The sequence below is a fragment of the Desmodus rotundus genome, chromosome 4 (assembly GCF_022682495.2).
Source record: "Desmodus rotundus isolate HL8 chromosome 4, HLdesRot8A.1, whole genome shotgun sequence".
NCBI lineage: Eukaryota > Metazoa > Chordata > Mammalia > Chiroptera > Phyllostomidae > Desmodus > Desmodus rotundus.
This window is the reverse complement of record NC_071390.1, coordinates 138,059,731-138,076,279: the sequence shown is the minus strand read 5'-3', so window position 1 is coordinate 138,076,279 and position 16,549 is coordinate 138,059,731. Positions and strand designations below refer to the sequence as shown.

General features: G+C 42.4%; 1 protein-coding gene across 5 annotated transcripts in view; it reads left to right on the top strand.

Moving 5' to 3' along the window:
• RSU1 (Ras suppressor protein 1) overlaps positions 1 to 16,549 on the top strand; it is a 189,309-nt gene that overhangs the window by 35,534 nt on the left and 137,226 nt on the right. For all 5 annotated transcript variants that reach the window (XM_045183669.3, XM_045183664.2, XM_024576023.3 and 2 more), the window contains 2 exons: positions 6,559 to 6,679; positions 14,542 to 14,660. In XM_045183669.3, coding sequence (XP_045039604.1) covers positions 6,559 to 6,679; positions 14,542 to 14,660 — 240 coding nt within the window. The remainder of the gene's footprint in view (positions 1 to 6,558; positions 6,680 to 14,541; positions 14,661 to 16,549) is intronic.

Sequence of the window (16,549 nt, the reverse complement as noted above, 5' to 3'; positions counted from 1 at the left end):
GCCTCTGTGGTGTGAATAGACTAATGTCTTGTAGCCATTGTAGCTAAGGATTAAAAGGACTGCCCTTTCACTCTGGACAACAATGTGTTGAGTCATATTGTATATAGTTTCTGTTAATTTGGCTTCTTCCTGCCTTCCCTCATTCAGGGCAAAGGGGGAGGTGGTTATTATCCAGTGACCTCTTCATCACACATGGGGCAAAGCAGTGTTTGCTTTCGCCATTTTCTCTCAACTGGTCTTTCTCCCTCCACTGTGTATGTAATGAATAATCTCACTCATTTTCATGTATTCTCATGTTTTTTGTAATTTTTGTAATCACTTTGTTGTTAGCAGTGTAACTTAGGAATCTAAACATCCAGCCTCATTTTAATATCCTCTGCCATCCCCCTCTTTTACTTTATTCTTCTCTGTTAAAGACATTTTTTTAAGGAAAAATTTTAAAGCATTTTAAATTAAAAAATATTTTTAAAGCAACAGAAGCATATAAAAATCTGACCAGGCATATTTCTGTATTACAACAGACAGAAGTCTCCTATATTTAATATAAATACGCCCTATTTGGGGCAGCTATGCTGTTCACTGCATTTCGCTTTACCTTATCCCATCTCTGGTGTCTTTGGTTGACCCATGGGTCTGTGGCACTTTGGAAATAAGCACAAGCAGCAGGGAATAAGTCCACCGTCGGGTCACGTGCTGCTGTCAGCCTTCAGCTCCCAGTAAGGGTTCCTCTCCTTGCACAGAGGAGCTTCGCCATCTCTTCTTGGTTTCACAAGAAGGAGGCAGTGGGTGAACCCCAAATTCGGTTTTCCAAAGAGGCATATGGGGGCAGAGTTCCCTGGTTTTCATGCTCCAGCCTAGTACCTCTCCTTTACAGGAACTACCAGAGCTAAAAACAGTCTGGGTGCTTCTGTCAAAATAGTTGGGCAGAGGCAGAGCATTGTTAGCTACTCAGAAGTTTGCTGAAGTGGTGATGGAGTTCACCCTGCACGTGCTTATGACAAAAACTTACATGTGCTCTGCGCAGCTTCTGGCTTCCCAGCAGCCGTGGGTGGGAACTTGGTGCCTGGTCTATTACCAACCATTTGTGGCTGAAGAGGAGCTGGCTGCTAGTGCTGACCATATGGCTCTGGAGACCCATGCGTGCCCCACCGGCCCTTCTGTGGGCTGCACGCAGGCGGGGCTGCTCGCAGGCGAGCTCCTGTCCTTATGTTTTGCGTGGTGCCTGCTGCTCCCAGAGCCTGCCACTCTTCACAGTTTTGTGTCGTTGCCTCAGGGGCCACAGCGTGCTTGCTTTTGCTCAAAAAGCCCCCCAGAAGGGCTGCATCCAGCTGGTCTGTCTGTGCTGTCTGCCGCCCAGCATTCTGCAGTTAGCCTCCATGTTTCAAAGGCCAAGAGAACAGCAGAGGGCACCTTGCCATGTGAGCACACTTGGGCATGATGAGGTTGCTGCAGAGCAACTTAATTCGGTGGGCTAGGGGATTCAGTGTTTCCTTTCCCCTTGAATGCTGCCCATTCTACTCCATGCTGATTCACCATAAAGATCTGTGTGGGGAAGTGGAAGTCCACCGGAAATGGTGTGATGGCAGCCTCGAGGTTGGGTGCATCAGCCACCTAGATTGCCTTTTGTTGCTGTTTCTGTTCACCTTTATGCATGTGCAGGCTCAGAATTCATTGAAGTGACAGAGGAGTCCTAGCTTGGGTAAGATTGGTTATTATGATCTTACCCAGCATTATTGTGTGGGGCAAGGCATGTGCCTATTGGTTAATGATTTTGATGTCACCAATGAGTTAAAAGTTTTCTGAACCAAAATATTGTCCCCAGACAAGCAGCATCACTATCTTCTGGGGACTTGTTGGAAATGTAGACTCTAAGGCCCTGCCCCAAACCTACTCAATCACAAACTGTATGGTACCCTCTACCCCAGTCTGTGTTTTAAAAGCCCTCTGGTAATTGTGATGTACTTGAAGGTCTGTGTGCTGCTTTAAAGCAGCCCTGTCTACAGGAATGTTGGTAGTGACGGCCGTGTTTCATATCCATGCTGCCCAGTACAGTCGCCACGAGCCACATGTGGCTGCCAAGCTCTTGAAACATGGCCAGTGAGACCAAGCAGTTGAGTTACTAATTAATTAATTTTAAAAATATCTTCATCCAGTTCCTTCAGCCCCCAAACTCTGACTCTAGTAGCCACACATTTTATCTCTTTTCCTGTGAGTTTGTTTTAAAAAAAAATTTTTTTTAACTTCACATTTAAGCGAGATCATACAATATTTGACTTTCTCTGTGTGTCTTATTTCACTTAGCAAAGGTCTACCTGTCTCACAAATGGCAGGATTTTCTGATTTTCTTTCTTCCTTTTTTCTTTCTCTTCTCTCCTCTCTCTCTCTCCCTCCCCCCTCTCCCTCTCTCTCTCTCTCTTTCTTGGTTAAACAATATTCCATCATATATATATATAGTACATTTTTTTTTTACCCACTCGTGTGTCAGTGGACACTTAGGTTGTTTGGCTAAATACTCAGAAGTGAATTTGCTGGACCATGTTTTTATCTTTTTGAGGAACCTCCATACTGTTTTTTAATGGTATAGGTCTCCAGAGCCATATGGTCAGTGACCACCAGTTTACACTCCCAATGTAGATTTAAATTTAACTAGTGGCTGCACGTACTCTGCTATTTATTAGTGTGTGGGTAAAGTCCTAAAAGGCTTTACACATAAGTCACTGGCTGTAGAATTATAATTGCATATTTCAGAGTCAACGTCCTAGAATGGATCTCGTAATTATTACAACAGCAGTTTATTTAGGCTCTCCGGTTAGGAGAGGTCATTGGCTGCTGCCGGCTAGTCAGGGAGGATGTTCCTGAGTGGTACACGGATTTTGTGGCTATGCTTCAGCTGTGCAGCACCTGGTAGCTCTGCCTATTGCACATGTAACTGATGAGGACGGGTGTATAACCTTCTGGAAGAAGTCAGGCTGTTACGCAGGAACAGAGCTGGGTCGCTGGTGTCCTACAGTTGGAGCCAGTCTATCCACCGAGTCCAGTGAGTGCTTCCTGAAGTTTCCTGCCTGAGGAGGCTTTTAAAAGGAACTTTAATGTAGGAGATTAGCTGGGTTTCCTGTTGACCCCCACTTCTGAGCCCTGCTAGGTACTTTTTGGGCTTCTTGTGGAACCATCCAGAAACCAATCGGGGGCTGCCAGCTGAGTCTGGGGCTCACAGGGTTCTTGGATAGAGAAACTCTAGCTAGAATAGAATTCTGATTCTTAGATGGCCAGAAGATATTTTGAGACCAGGCTCTGGGCATAATTTTTGGGGTGACATCTTCAGATCTTTGTCACCTTTTTCAAACGTAGTGGAAGCTCTGGGCTGAAAGTGTCCCCAGCAGTCAACCAATCCTGTGACCAGAGCAGAATGTGGCATTTGGGAGCCAGGGACCACCTGCGAGTAGTAGTTAGGGACTTTTCTCCCAAGTCCAGCAACTGAAGTCTCAAAATTAAAGCAGCCACCATTGCTAGACAGAAAATGGTACTAAAAATAAAATAAATTCTTTGTCATAAGCAAAGTTCTACATGACTGAGCTTCCTAATTGAGGGTCCTGTTTGTTGCATTATTTATATCCATATCATTGATTTTCATAATCCAGCTCTTAGAGTCACAGAATGTCAAAGCCAGGCGGTAGAGAATTTAGAAATGGTTGTAATCCAGCCTTCTCATTTTAGTCTGGAGGAAGCAGAGGTTCAGTGAGGTTGAGTTGAGTGAGGACACACAGCGAATTTAAAGGCTGATCAGGGAGGCCAAAGCCAGCCTATGATGACCAGGCTGGGACGCCTGTCTCCCTATTGCCACACTGCCCTCTCCTTGCTGTGCTAATAAGCTCCTTGCTGTCATTGTAGGCTGCATGTTTGCTGCTGGGGTCACAGAATCTGGACAGATTGATGAAAAAGGGACCTTCTAAACGCATAATAAATACCTTGATGCTTATTGTTTAGTTATATTTTAAACTACTACTTCTTGACAATGTGTCACACAGAAATCTGAAAAATTCCATCAGAATATTCTGACCAGTGCAGTATTGCTACCACCTTTTCATAATATCATTTCATAAATTGTTCCTGCCATGTATGTATATGGTTTAGTTATTGTACAACTTATTATGTTAGCTGGTTATTTTTTTTGTGGACAGTTTTGTTGGAGTTAGTTTGTTTTCTGAGCACTGGGCCTGTGTTCATTTATTGGCTCTGATACTCCTTCTTCTGTAGGTTACTTTCTTTAAATAGTATGCCTCTCTTACTTTATCCCCAAAGTATTGAAATGCCAGGTGCTAAAAAGTATGGTGCTGTGCACATAATAAGCATTCGCCAAATATTGGTTGAAAGAGCAAACGTTATCCTTGCCAGACAGGTCTGAATGTTAATTTCTTTTGCTTTTTACTGTGGCCGCGGGAAAAATTACATAGTTTAGGGAGAATATTAGCTGTGTAATTTTTTTCCCCTCATCTAGCTTGAATGGAGTTTTAAGCACAAAATTCACATGTGTACCAAAAGGCTGGGAGAGGTTTAGTAAATTGAATGTGGGGTTATTGTTTGTGTCCACAAAACAAAGCCCTAAATCACATTTCGCATAATTTGTGGTTTTAAATTGGACTGATTTAGCAAGGAGAGTGAAATAATCTCTCATTCTGTCAAAAAGGCGATACCTTCAGACCAGCATTTAATTGCATTGGCAAAGTAACTTTGGGGAGGGAGCAGTAATTCTGGCTGCATTATTCTTGGTTTGTGGCTAAATTGAGATCATCATTTTCTCCTGGTTGTACTAAGTTTCTTCATTGCTCCTCAAACTAATCAGATGAATGCAGGGAGAGCAACTTTATGGTAGCTGGAGGGGGAACAGGGAGGACGGGTGGGGTCTCTGAGCAATATGTTGTCATCTGTGGAACTCACACACTTGGTGGTCCAGGTTTAGAGCAGGTAAGCTGACACCTGCTGACTCAGCAGGCACAGCTTGATTTTCTTCATGATCCTTTACACAAAGTAAATACCATTCATTTGCACAAAAGTGTCTTACGACTACACATCTAAAAACATGCTCTTGCAGTCAGATTGTGTAGGCAGGGCTCACACGCATCCAGGAGCATGGTTTCTGGGGGCAGTCTCCCCCGTCTTGGTTATCCCCTTAAACTCTGCCCTGTTGCCTCCATGCCCACCTCCAGCCACTTCGGTAACAAGCCCGCGCCCTCCTCACTTTCTGTCCAGATCACTGCCTCTTCCCACGCGCCTGCGTCTAGAATGATTTGTATTCTTCACAGTCCCTTCCTGCAATGAAAGCAATTCCCTTACCTGCTACCAAGCCTTCTTCCCTCTGAAAGAAATCAGGTCCTCGATACCTTAGACATTTTATAACGCTGAGAGTGATGACCCCAAACTGGATTGAACAAGTGTGCCTGTCCTCTACTTATGCCTCGGAAGTTACACACCACAGCTGCTGGAATGGCTCTCTCTGTAAACGTTTTACATGTGTGTTTGCACTTTACACACACCTTTGTAGTGGTTCTAAGCAAAGGTGCCGCCAGGTTTTCTCAGCTTTCTGGAGCATTCCCTGGAGGGCACTGGTGGGATGAGAAGTAAATGTACTGATATGAGATGAAACCATTTCCTGTGTTGTACCCAAGGCCCATGTGCATGGTTTCAGTTACCTGGGTAGTCTCGGTATTGGTGTTGGCATAAACCGTAGGCAACAAGCTCCTGATCGATAAAATCTTTATAGAAAGCTTAAATTAGCAAATGAATACATGAACTACAATCTATGGGAAGTGTTTCTGCTACCATTTGAGAGTTTGTACTTTTGAGATGCATTTTCTTTTAAGTTTATATTTGCAGGTGTATACTCTAGGGAAGAAAGAACCTTTGAGGACCCTACTGTTTTATGTTAACCTTTGAGCTGCACACGAGTATTCATACCATGCTACTGAGTTGGTTTTTCATATTTCTATGTAATAACAGTGCATTGATCTGTTGCTAATCTGTGTAACGTGTGTGTGTGTGTGTGTGTGTGTGTGTATTGCTCAAGGTGCCAAGGCCAGAGGCCAAAATCAGAGACCGGGTAGGTTGAATATCTCCTCATTTAAGGTCAAACTTGAATCGTTGTGAGTTAATGCCGTGTGAAGAGAACAGCTCTTCACATATCGGATTATTGAAACAGCTCGATGAACATATTGTCACTCAGGAAGGGATGTGGAGTTTGCTGCTAGGAAATGAGAGGGAAGGAAGCAGTTGCACTTACTAGACGTTGTATGAAAATTATAAAAGTTTATATGCTGCACAATGTTCACTCACAAGCTGGTAATGGCACAGAAATTCTCTTTTGCTTTTGAAGAAACATTTCCCTTTCTGCTCAAAGGTGAGTTACAACGTAAGGAAAACCTACACAAAACAAGTATCCGTGAATTTGATGGTCACAGAGGATGGTCGGCTCTCACTCACGTGAAGAAAAATACAATGTGTTGCTGGCATTCCTTGTGAGTAGTTATGTTCCTGTGTTCACAGTCGGCATTTTTGTTTCTGTAGCTGTGCCACCAAACATAGCAGAACTGAAGAATTTGGAAGTGCTTAACTTTTTTAATAACCAGATTGAGGAGCTGCCCACGCAGATCAGCAGCCTTCAAAAACTGAAGCACCTAAACCTCGGGTGAGTAGCAGGGAGAGGAGTGAGGGGAGTGTGCAGGGAGGGCGACCGTGGGCCAGGACGGGTGCTGTGTGCGTTCCTGCCTAGGAGACGCTGATGGCTCATTTCTTTTCATGTTTTAGGTTTTTAAAAAGTTTTATTGTTTTAATACATCCTTGCAATGGCCTACATTAGTGCATATCTATTTGAAAGCTAATTCAGAAGCTAATTGTTGGTGCAATAGGGATTTTTTTTTTTTTACAGTATTTTGTTTCCAATAAAATTTTATTTCAGTGATGTTAACCAAGAAGGGACATATTTGCATAGCTTTAGCTGTTCAGACCAGTTGTTAATAGGGTTGATTTTTCCCTCTGTGTTAAGTAAAGGTAGTTTACAAAGCACCTTCCTTCCAAGGAGGGGAGGGTACATTTCTTAACATGGCCTTAGTGATTCTTGTACTCCTGTTATATAGTCAAGAGGTTCTCCTCCTATGTCTGCCTTATACAAATGTAAACAGAGGAATTTTGATTCAGTTGAAGTTGCAGAAGCAGGTAGCAGCAAATAATAGTAATACCTTGTATCTGTATATTACTTTACAGTTTTGAAAGTCCTCATGCTAGCATTTGACCCTGTCAGCCATGATGAGGGAGGGCGGGCAGGCATTACTGCTTTCATTTCCAGGAGAGGAGGCCAAGACCTTTCCGAGAGGCGAAGTGACTTGCTCCTGATTGCCCCAAGGTTGGTGGCCAAGCTAGGCAGAGGAGCCCTTTGAGACATCAGAGATGCACCCAGAACTTGGGCTCCTGAATTCCAGCCTCGTTGCTGTAGCTGGTGGATGGAACTGCCCACTCATGCTTCATTCACGAAGTAATGTATTCATGAAATTATAGCCATTAAACACTCTAGTAAGGTGGTGATTTACATGGATAATAATAGAAGCTGGCCAGGTATTTATCAATTTAATAAGAAGCAGTCATAGGAAAAAAATTTCATTCATGGAATAAGTTTTAGTTTAGTTCATTCTTTCTACAGGGAGTTTGGTTAGACACTCTTATTTTGATGTTAATTCTGGTTGAGAGGTGATCTTTTTAAGTTCCATGAGCATTCTTTTTCCTAATGTCAGAGGAGAAGTAGCATCTGAAGGAGGGGAAATATCACTTTAAATCAAATGGCTTTTTCCCTGTCAACATGGAGACTATATACCCATTAGAAAAGAAGGGATCTTCCATTTATACCTTTGTGTTAAAAATGATTATCATGCTATTTAACTTGCATGTGAAAAGAAGCTAGACACATATACTAGATATATAAAGCTAGATCCATTTTTACTGTTAATTTTTTACATTAAATAAGTTGTTATTTACATATAAGGCGCTAGGAACAGTAGCTGACACACAGGAAGCAGTATGTAAGTGTACTATCACTTATGGCCATTATTTCATTTATTAATTCATTTACTTTGGGACTGTGGAAGTTCCTGTGCTGTGTCAGGAACCTTGCTTGTGCTGGGGCCGCTGGCAGACACCGCGGGCCCTGGCCTTCAGTGTGGGGGAGGGCCGCTGTCAGTGAGCCGTGAGCAGTGACAGTGTACAGCTGGGTCCCTGATGTGTGGCAGGCTCTAGAAGTGCAGAGGGAGAGGGACCAGGGGCACGGTAGTCTTCAGGTGAGATTCTCAGGGGAAGAGTTCCTGCAGGGGTAGTATTTGAGCCCAGACTTGATGCACCAGAAGGAATTGCTCGGGCTCCCAAGCAGAGGGAGGACATCTCAGACTGTGAGAATGCCACGCATCAAAGCTCAGACTCTGCGCATCCTGGGAATTGCAGGTTTTTTGGTGGCACTGAGTGTGAAGTGTGAGGGAGGGAGCAGGAGGGTAAGAAGTGAGGAGAAAAGCCTGAATGTCTGCTCTTCATTTAATGAGAATTTCTTGAGCTCCCAACTACGTACCAGGCTGTGTTGTACGTGGTGGCCATCCAGCCCTTACGGGGCATGCATCACAGTTGCGGAAAGAGATTGTACACAAATAAATTGTCAGCAAGGGGTCAGTGTGCTAATGAAGGGCCTTGTGAGCCAACTGAAGGAGCTCCAGTTTTATCCTGCTGGCCATTGAGGAGTTTGCACAGCCGAGTAGCTGGTGTGAGATGAGCTCAGAAGGATTGTGTGGAGGAGGGGCTGCTGGGAGGTATGGCTAGAGGTCAGGAGCCCCGTGAGAGTGCTAGCTAATGTTCCAGGTGAACTTGGGCAGTGACAGCGGAGGCAGGGGAGGGATTGTATGTGAAAACTATAGAGGAGGTAAAAGTGACAAGACAGTGGTGTCGCGGAGCTTTACCTCTGAGCCCCGTGTCCGCCACGGATGAAAATAAGTCTACCAAGACAAGATCTGCTTGGGGAGGAGAGGTGGCCCATCTCTCAAAGGGGAAGGGCCAAGAGCCTTTTCCTCTATGGGCTTTTATTAGGTTTATTTTGCACAGGAATACAGATAAAGCTCATCAATCATTGTCAGGCAGTAAGGGTCAAACAATACATAATTTATAGAGAACTTTGAGGGCTTATTCTGAGTTACGGTCAGTTAGTTAAAGGGCTATAAAACTTTGGGAAACACTGGGGTGGGGTGGAGGGATGGGGAGAAAAGGCATACAACTGTAATTGAATAACAATAAAAATAAAAATAAATAAATTAAAAAAAAAAACTTTCGGAAACAAACTTATTTCAGGCCTGGACCCTTATCATTTAAGCTGAGGGTATAAACAAAGCAGGTTTCACAGGATTTTATGCATTCTTTCTTAGGCCTGATTCCCCAGGGAATCTGCCCCTCCCAGCACAGGACTGCACTGCCCCCTGTCATTGTTTCAGGTTTAAGTCAGGCAAGGGAAGTAAGGCAGCCAAGAGATTAGGAGACTTCTTGCAGACTAAATGAGGACTCAGGCTATGTCAAAGCCAAGGGGCGAGGGTCCATCACCCCCTTTTTCTATAGCACTCCAAGTCCTTCCCTGTGGACCTTTTTTGTGACCATGCCTGTCTTAGGTCGTTTCTCCCTCGAGGAATCTTACCCGTCATTGGCTAACTGGTCAGGCTCAGGGCCAAGCAGGGTGAAGTGGGCAGAGGTGGTGCCCCTGCCAGGGAGATAAGCTTTGTCTCCCTAGTGGCTTATGGTCCCAACTCTGACTCAGCCTTAACCATGGGGGTTACAGGCAGGGTGGTTCCCAACACAATGGGATGATACCGAAATGTCTCCTATGGGCAGCTGAAATAGAAATACAGACGGAGACAGGTTTCGGAAGATCGCGAGCTCAGGATTTGTTCCCGTGGGATCCAGATCTCTTTGGATGGAGTTGTAAACCCTCAGTCTTTGTTGAATGTACCTTAATCACACCTCTTTGTAGTCCTGAGAGCTGTTTGTTAGAAGCTCTCAGTGCTTTGTGGATTGCATGAAGTTTTCTGTAATTATGTAGCTACATAGATGGGGTTGCCAAAGTTTGAATAAAATTTTTAGTTCTTTGGAAAAGGAGTTAAGATGGGTTTCAAGAAAGGATACTTCTGTCCTTAATGGCATAGAATTAATTACACCTGCACAGTTCTATTTAAGGCAAGATATATAAAGCAGACGCCTTAGAATAAGCAGCTAGAATAAAAACATACACACTGGAGACCCTGCAGTATAGCAGTTAGGCCATGTGTATTCATAATCCAAGTGGTATGCTCAACCAAAAGTTGCTTTTCACGTTTTATGTAGTATTTGCTATTTATTCTGGTGATCACAAGACATAAAAGGATTTTTAGTCCACCTGAATAAATAGAGTTATATTCTTAATTCCTTAAATGTGCCTCATACAGTTATTTTCCAAAAAATGTAGCTGCATCGGTTACCTATTTGTAATTATTTGGAGATAATCTTACTTCAAGAGAACCATGGCCAACTGTCCTGAGATAATGTTCCACTAGTGAGATGCTGGAGCTCCACTCTTGAACAGTTAGAAGTTTCCACTAAGCAGAGCATGAGCATTCATGGATTTGGGGGTTTTTTTTTTTTCTATTCTTTTTTTTTTTCTTTGCTATGTGTGTGAGCAGATCACTGTGGAGGTGAGAAAAATTCTTACCTTTAGTCAGCAAGGTTTTACTGAAGCAAGAGGAGCCCAAGAGGACCTCAAGAGATCCAAGTGTTCCAAAAGGGAAGCATATGGACCTTCCTATTGCTTTTGAAGAAGAGAAAGGAAAAAGATGCTGAACAGCCCAGGCTGGTGTAGCTCAGTGGACTGAGTGCCGGCCTGTGAACCAAAGGGTTGACGGTTCGATTCCCAGTCAGGGCACATGCCTTGGTTGCAGGCGGGGTCCCCAGTAAGGGGCACGTGAGAGGCAACCACACATTGATGTTTCTCTTCCTCCTTTTTCCCTCCCTTCTCCCCTGTCTAAAAATAAATAAATAAAATCTTTAACAAAAAAACCTTTAAAAAAAAGGATGCAGAACAGCTATCTAGTTTGTAAATTTCTCTGTCACATGCATGCACTTTCCTATTTCCAGTACACATTTGGAAAATGTGAGCAGACAAACAAAGAATTCGTTTGCACAACCATGGAGTGACTTTAGGGTAAACTGGTTTGGTACAACTATCAAGGGTAGAAAACCACCCTGGATAGTTGAGGCTTTCACCGTGATATTCTCTTAAGACAAGCTTTTGCCTTTTGGAGGCTGAGTCAAAATTCCTCTCAAACCTCCTGAGAAATAATTGTAGTTATAGCTGTCATTTTTTTTTGAGAACCCACTTGTGAGCCACAAATGTGTTAGCTGCTTCACGTGTTCTCTCTCTCACCCTCCTGGCAATCCTGCCTGGAAGGTATTTCTAGCCTTATTTTACAGAGGAAGAGGATTTGGGTCTCAGAGAAGCCGAATAAATTCCCCAAGATTGCCCCACCAGCAGGTGCTACAGCTGAACCTCAAACCCAGCTCTGTTCTCTCACTGCCCCTGCTGAAACCTCTCATGGACAGCTTGAGTTCCAGCACTCTCGGAGGGGGGCCCTGAGGACACACGCCCCACCCATGTAGATGGAGGTGCACTAGTGCCCACTGTGGGGAAGCCAGTGCAGGCTGCACGGCATTCTGCAAAGAGATAGACTAGTTGTTACATGTGTGCTGGTGTCGAGAGAAATGGCCAGTAGTCCTTACAGCTTCCTGCATTGTGTGTAGCTGGGCCTTTTCCCAGCACTGTGCCTGGACCTTCTGAAGCATTTCAGTTCGGGCTTCCCTTTACCCATCAGGCTAGTGGGTTTCCTACTGTCACTTACTGGTGTGAATCAGCTGAAAGGGGCTCTGCTGTGTTCCTAATGCTTTGGGATATTGGTTCATTGTTCAAAGAGAAAGAAAGCTGACAGTTTACATTAGACTCAGGCTTGCTCTATACTGGAAATCAGGTGGGAACTCTTTTCTGTGAGATTCCTCTTGCCCCTAAGGCAGCAATTTTCAACTAGTGAACTGCAAGAATTCTTAAAACATGCAGTACCTGACTATTTAGTCAGGGGCACTGACCTCTTTTCCTTTAGATTGTCAAATTAAAAAAATGACAATAACCAATACAACAATAGCTGTCCAATGTGAATGAATCAAAATTATACCTTTTTTTTTTTTTGTCAGATTGGCAAAATATGTATTTTTTGGTGTGCTGCAGCAGAATTTTAGTAATTAGTTCATGTGTGCCATGAGATGAAAAAGGTTGAAAATTGCTGCTCTAAGGAAGTCTCATCATGGATTTCCTGCACTGTGTGTTTCAAAGTGTGCTTCTGTGTTTGGAGAGAAAAACTTTAGTGGTGATTTTTAAAGATGGGTAAGAGCAATGTTGGGAGAAAGAAGCACCTGAGGTGTGCTTCTGTACCTTTCCCACTGTCCGACTTGTCCTTCAGGTGACTCGCATCCTCGCACCGGAGTCCAAGGATCAGGAGTGCCTTGGCCCCTGTGAGGTGCTGGGTGCTCTCGGGCCCCTGTCACCCCTTCACTTGAGTCAAAAGTCTTCGGTACTTAACCTGTGTTGGCCTGTTTTTCATTTCAACATTACAGAGGTGATTATAAGTGCTGTCCTGTGTATGTTACATATGTTTTGATGATTCAGGTGAAATGCTTGATATAAATGTGCTTCACAAATTATAAGTTCATAGAAAGTACCAGTTATTATCATCACAGCAAATTATCATGGATGTTATTTTATTAAGTGTAAAGTTAACCTAGGACTTTTCTGCCCATGTAGAGGAAGAGATCACTCCTTTTTGTGAGGCCTGGTTGGTGGGTGTGGACAGGATTGTAGCTCACAGGAGAAGGATCGATGTCTAGAATTATTTGTAGTTCACAGTCCCTCCCACCTTTTAACATGTCAGCCTTTATTAGATATTTTAAAAATCATTTAAAAGTCAACTTTTACCTACGCTCAGAGAGAATAGTGTTAAGAAAAATAGGATCTTAGGTTGCTTCCAGTACTTGGCTATTGTAAATTGTGCTGCTATGAACATTGGGGTGCATAGGTTCTTTTGGATTGGGGTTGCAGGGTTCTTAGGGTATAATCCCAGTAACAGAATTGCTGAGTCAAAGGGCAGTTCCATTTTTAGTTTTCTGAGGAAATTCCATACTGTTTTCCACAGTGGCTGCACCAGTCTGCATTCCCACCAACAATGTACTAGGGTTCCCTTTTCTCCACTTCCTCTCCAACATTTGTTTGTTGATTTGTTTAGTGGATCAAAACATTATGGTACATTTATACAATGGAATTCTACGCAGCAGAGAGAAAGAAGGAGCTTATACCCTTTGCAGTGGCATGGATGGAACTGGAGAGCATTATGCTAAGTGAAATAAGCCAGGTGGTGAGGAACAAATACCATATGATCTCACCTTTAACTGGAACATAGTCAACAAAAGAAAAAAGCAAAGAAAATATAACCAGAGACATTGAAATTAAGAACATTGTAACAATAGCCAGAGGGGAGTGGGGAGGAGATAGTGGGGAGAGGGGTCTATAGGAACCACTATAAAGGACACAAGGACAAAATCAAGGGGGAGGGTAGAGGTGGGGGAGGGAGGTGGGTTCAGCTGGGGTGGGGTGGAGGCATGGGGAGAAAATGCAGACAATTGTAACCGAATAAAAATAAATAAATAAATTTAAAATTAAAGAAAAGAAAAATAGGGTCTTGAAAAAATTATAAAACAGAATAATAGAAGAATAATTTGCCTTACATTTCATTGGAGATACATTGTTTTCTATTGCGGTAAAGTTCACATAACATAAAATTTACCATCCTAACCATTCTAAGTGTGATTCAGTTGTGTTAAGTGCATTCGCATTGCTGTGCAGCCGGTCTGCAGGGGTTTCTCATCCCGCAACACTGCAACTCTATCCCGTGACACAACCGCCTCCCACTTCCCCTCCCTCAGCTCCTCGAAAGCGCCTTCCTTATTGGAGATCATTTTGAATGTTAGAAGTTGCAGAATAAAAAAGTGATTTTTTTCCCTTTCTTTTGGGAGGAATAAGTGAAATGCGGCAAGTCTGAAAGTTACAAAGCTTACTGTGTCTCTTTTTGAGGTGTTATTATTGCTACATTTGTAAGGAACTTTTTCTCTGGAAGGACAGATATTTTGTGATGATTTAATTTTCTTTGTGTAAAACAATGATTGAGCATCACCACTGGTGAAAATGACAACTAAGACATTTTCAAATGCTTCACAGCCATGTAGGTTCTCAGACTAACATTATGAGGTTGGTGAAGACAACACAGAGTGGTTGTAGAACTACGGCCCCTTTTAGAGTTTCAGCCTCTCACACGTGGCTCTTAGGCTTGTGACACATTGGTGATCTGAGTATCTGTCTAAACGTGTTTCGTATGTGACGTCTTGGATTTTTTTCCCCACCGACAGCATGAATAGACTAAACACTTTGCCTCGAGGATTTGGCTCTCTCCCAGCTCTTGAGGTCCTTGATTTGACTTACAACAACTTGAATGAAAATTCCCTTCCTGGAAACTTCTTCTACCTGAGTAAGAAACTTTTAATTCTATAAATCTTCTTAACACGGTACTTTGCGTTCTAAAAGTGAAATTTATTTGCCAGGGCCAAAACTCCAAGAGAAATTATTGGACATACATTTTTTTCCTTTACAGACTCCTTTTGAATATTCCTTCGTAGCTCAGCAGTGTGTGTATTTGGTAGATAGTCGTCGGACACCGTTGCGCTGCAGGGGACTTAGTGCTGTCGTATTAACTTTCTGACAGAGGTTACTTATCTAACTGAGATCGTCTCACATTTAGCTAAGAAGTTTGAGTTTCATTTTTAAAGTACATGCAAAATATGTAATAATACCTGTGCCCTTCCATGTTACAGTTAATTATTTGTTAGTTATAAAAATACCTATTAATAAACCACTGACAGAGGTTTTAAGATTTCTAGCCATAATTCTTGTTCTAAGCCTTTTAGAAAGTGCTGTTATTGATGTAGTCCATTTTATTGATAGTACACAATTAAACACACTTTATTTTTTCCTATGCAAACAAATTCTTGTTGAAAATGCTTATAAGAATTAGGGAAAACTGATTTTTTTTCAAGAACTCATGCTTTCCTTCAATGACTGTTCTTTCTGCTTCTCCAAATAGCGACATATGTGTCATCCAGAAATACTGAATTTTCTGAGCTAGGCTCTAAAATTACATTTTTAAAAACCTTATCTATACCCTCTCTCAGACTTTCTTAAGCATGTGAAAGCAACTCTAAAATATTTTCTTGGGCCCTGGAATAAATTTTTTTTTTGTTATGTAAGTTAACATACAATTCTGTCAAATTTTAAAACATTGGAATGTAATTGAATACCTGTAAACAGACAAAAAATACATATATCTGGTTATACTCCTTTTTGGTTGAGGACAAAAAGATTCTTTAGGATTTTTGCCTTTAGTAATTCGGATCATGTTATCATTGTGAAATATTGTGAACTAATTTCTGATTATTGGTATTCTGCCTAAGTTAGGCTTTTCTCTGTTTTTGAACTCCACGTCATTATTTTAGCCCCTTTGTCCTAATTTATTTTTGTTGTTAAGGCTATAAAAACAAGTAATGATACAGTTCACCCTTGAACAACATGGGTTTGAACTGTGCAGGTCCACTTATATGTGGATTTTTTTCAGTATATACAGTAAACATACTTTCTTATGATTTTCTTAATGACATTTTCTCTTCTCTGGCTTACTTTATTGTAAGAATACAGCATGTAACACTGTTACATAGTTAATGTGTCCATTGACTGTTTTCAGTGAGGCGTCCTGTCCACAGCGGGCTGTTGGCAGTTCAGTTTGAAGGTCAGAAGTTGAACTGTGCAGGGGGATTTTTGACTGTGCAGGGGGTCATTGCCTCTGACCTGTTCCTTTTCAGTGTTCAGGGGTCATGAGTAATTAGTCTGATTATGAAAACAGTGAACAGGGATTTTGGCCTCCACGACCACAAAGCCTTTTAGTTGTTTGTTTATTTTTAACATAGTTCTCTTTACATGGAAGAGCCTTTTGCCTGAGCATTGATATAAGTGACACAGAGTTTTCTTTGCTTTACTTTGGATGCAAATGGAGTAATAAATGTGAATCGGAAGTAAAAGAAGAAGAATAGCTATCTCTTCTGCAAATGTATTGAGACTTTGTGTCAAAAACTCCGGTGCCCACAGTTGTTAATTGCATCAGTGCTCCTGGATATAGATGTTTTCCTGAACACACCAGCCCCACAATAAGCCAGTAAATCTAAGTTTGACCTGCTTGTTATTATTGCGAGCCCTGGGTGTGTCACGGGCTTTTCACCAGGCCAGGGTCATTAATCAAAGCTGACTCCCTTGTATTGATCAGACCCCAGATGGTTGGGTTCCATGCCACCCTGTTTATATATTGCTGTT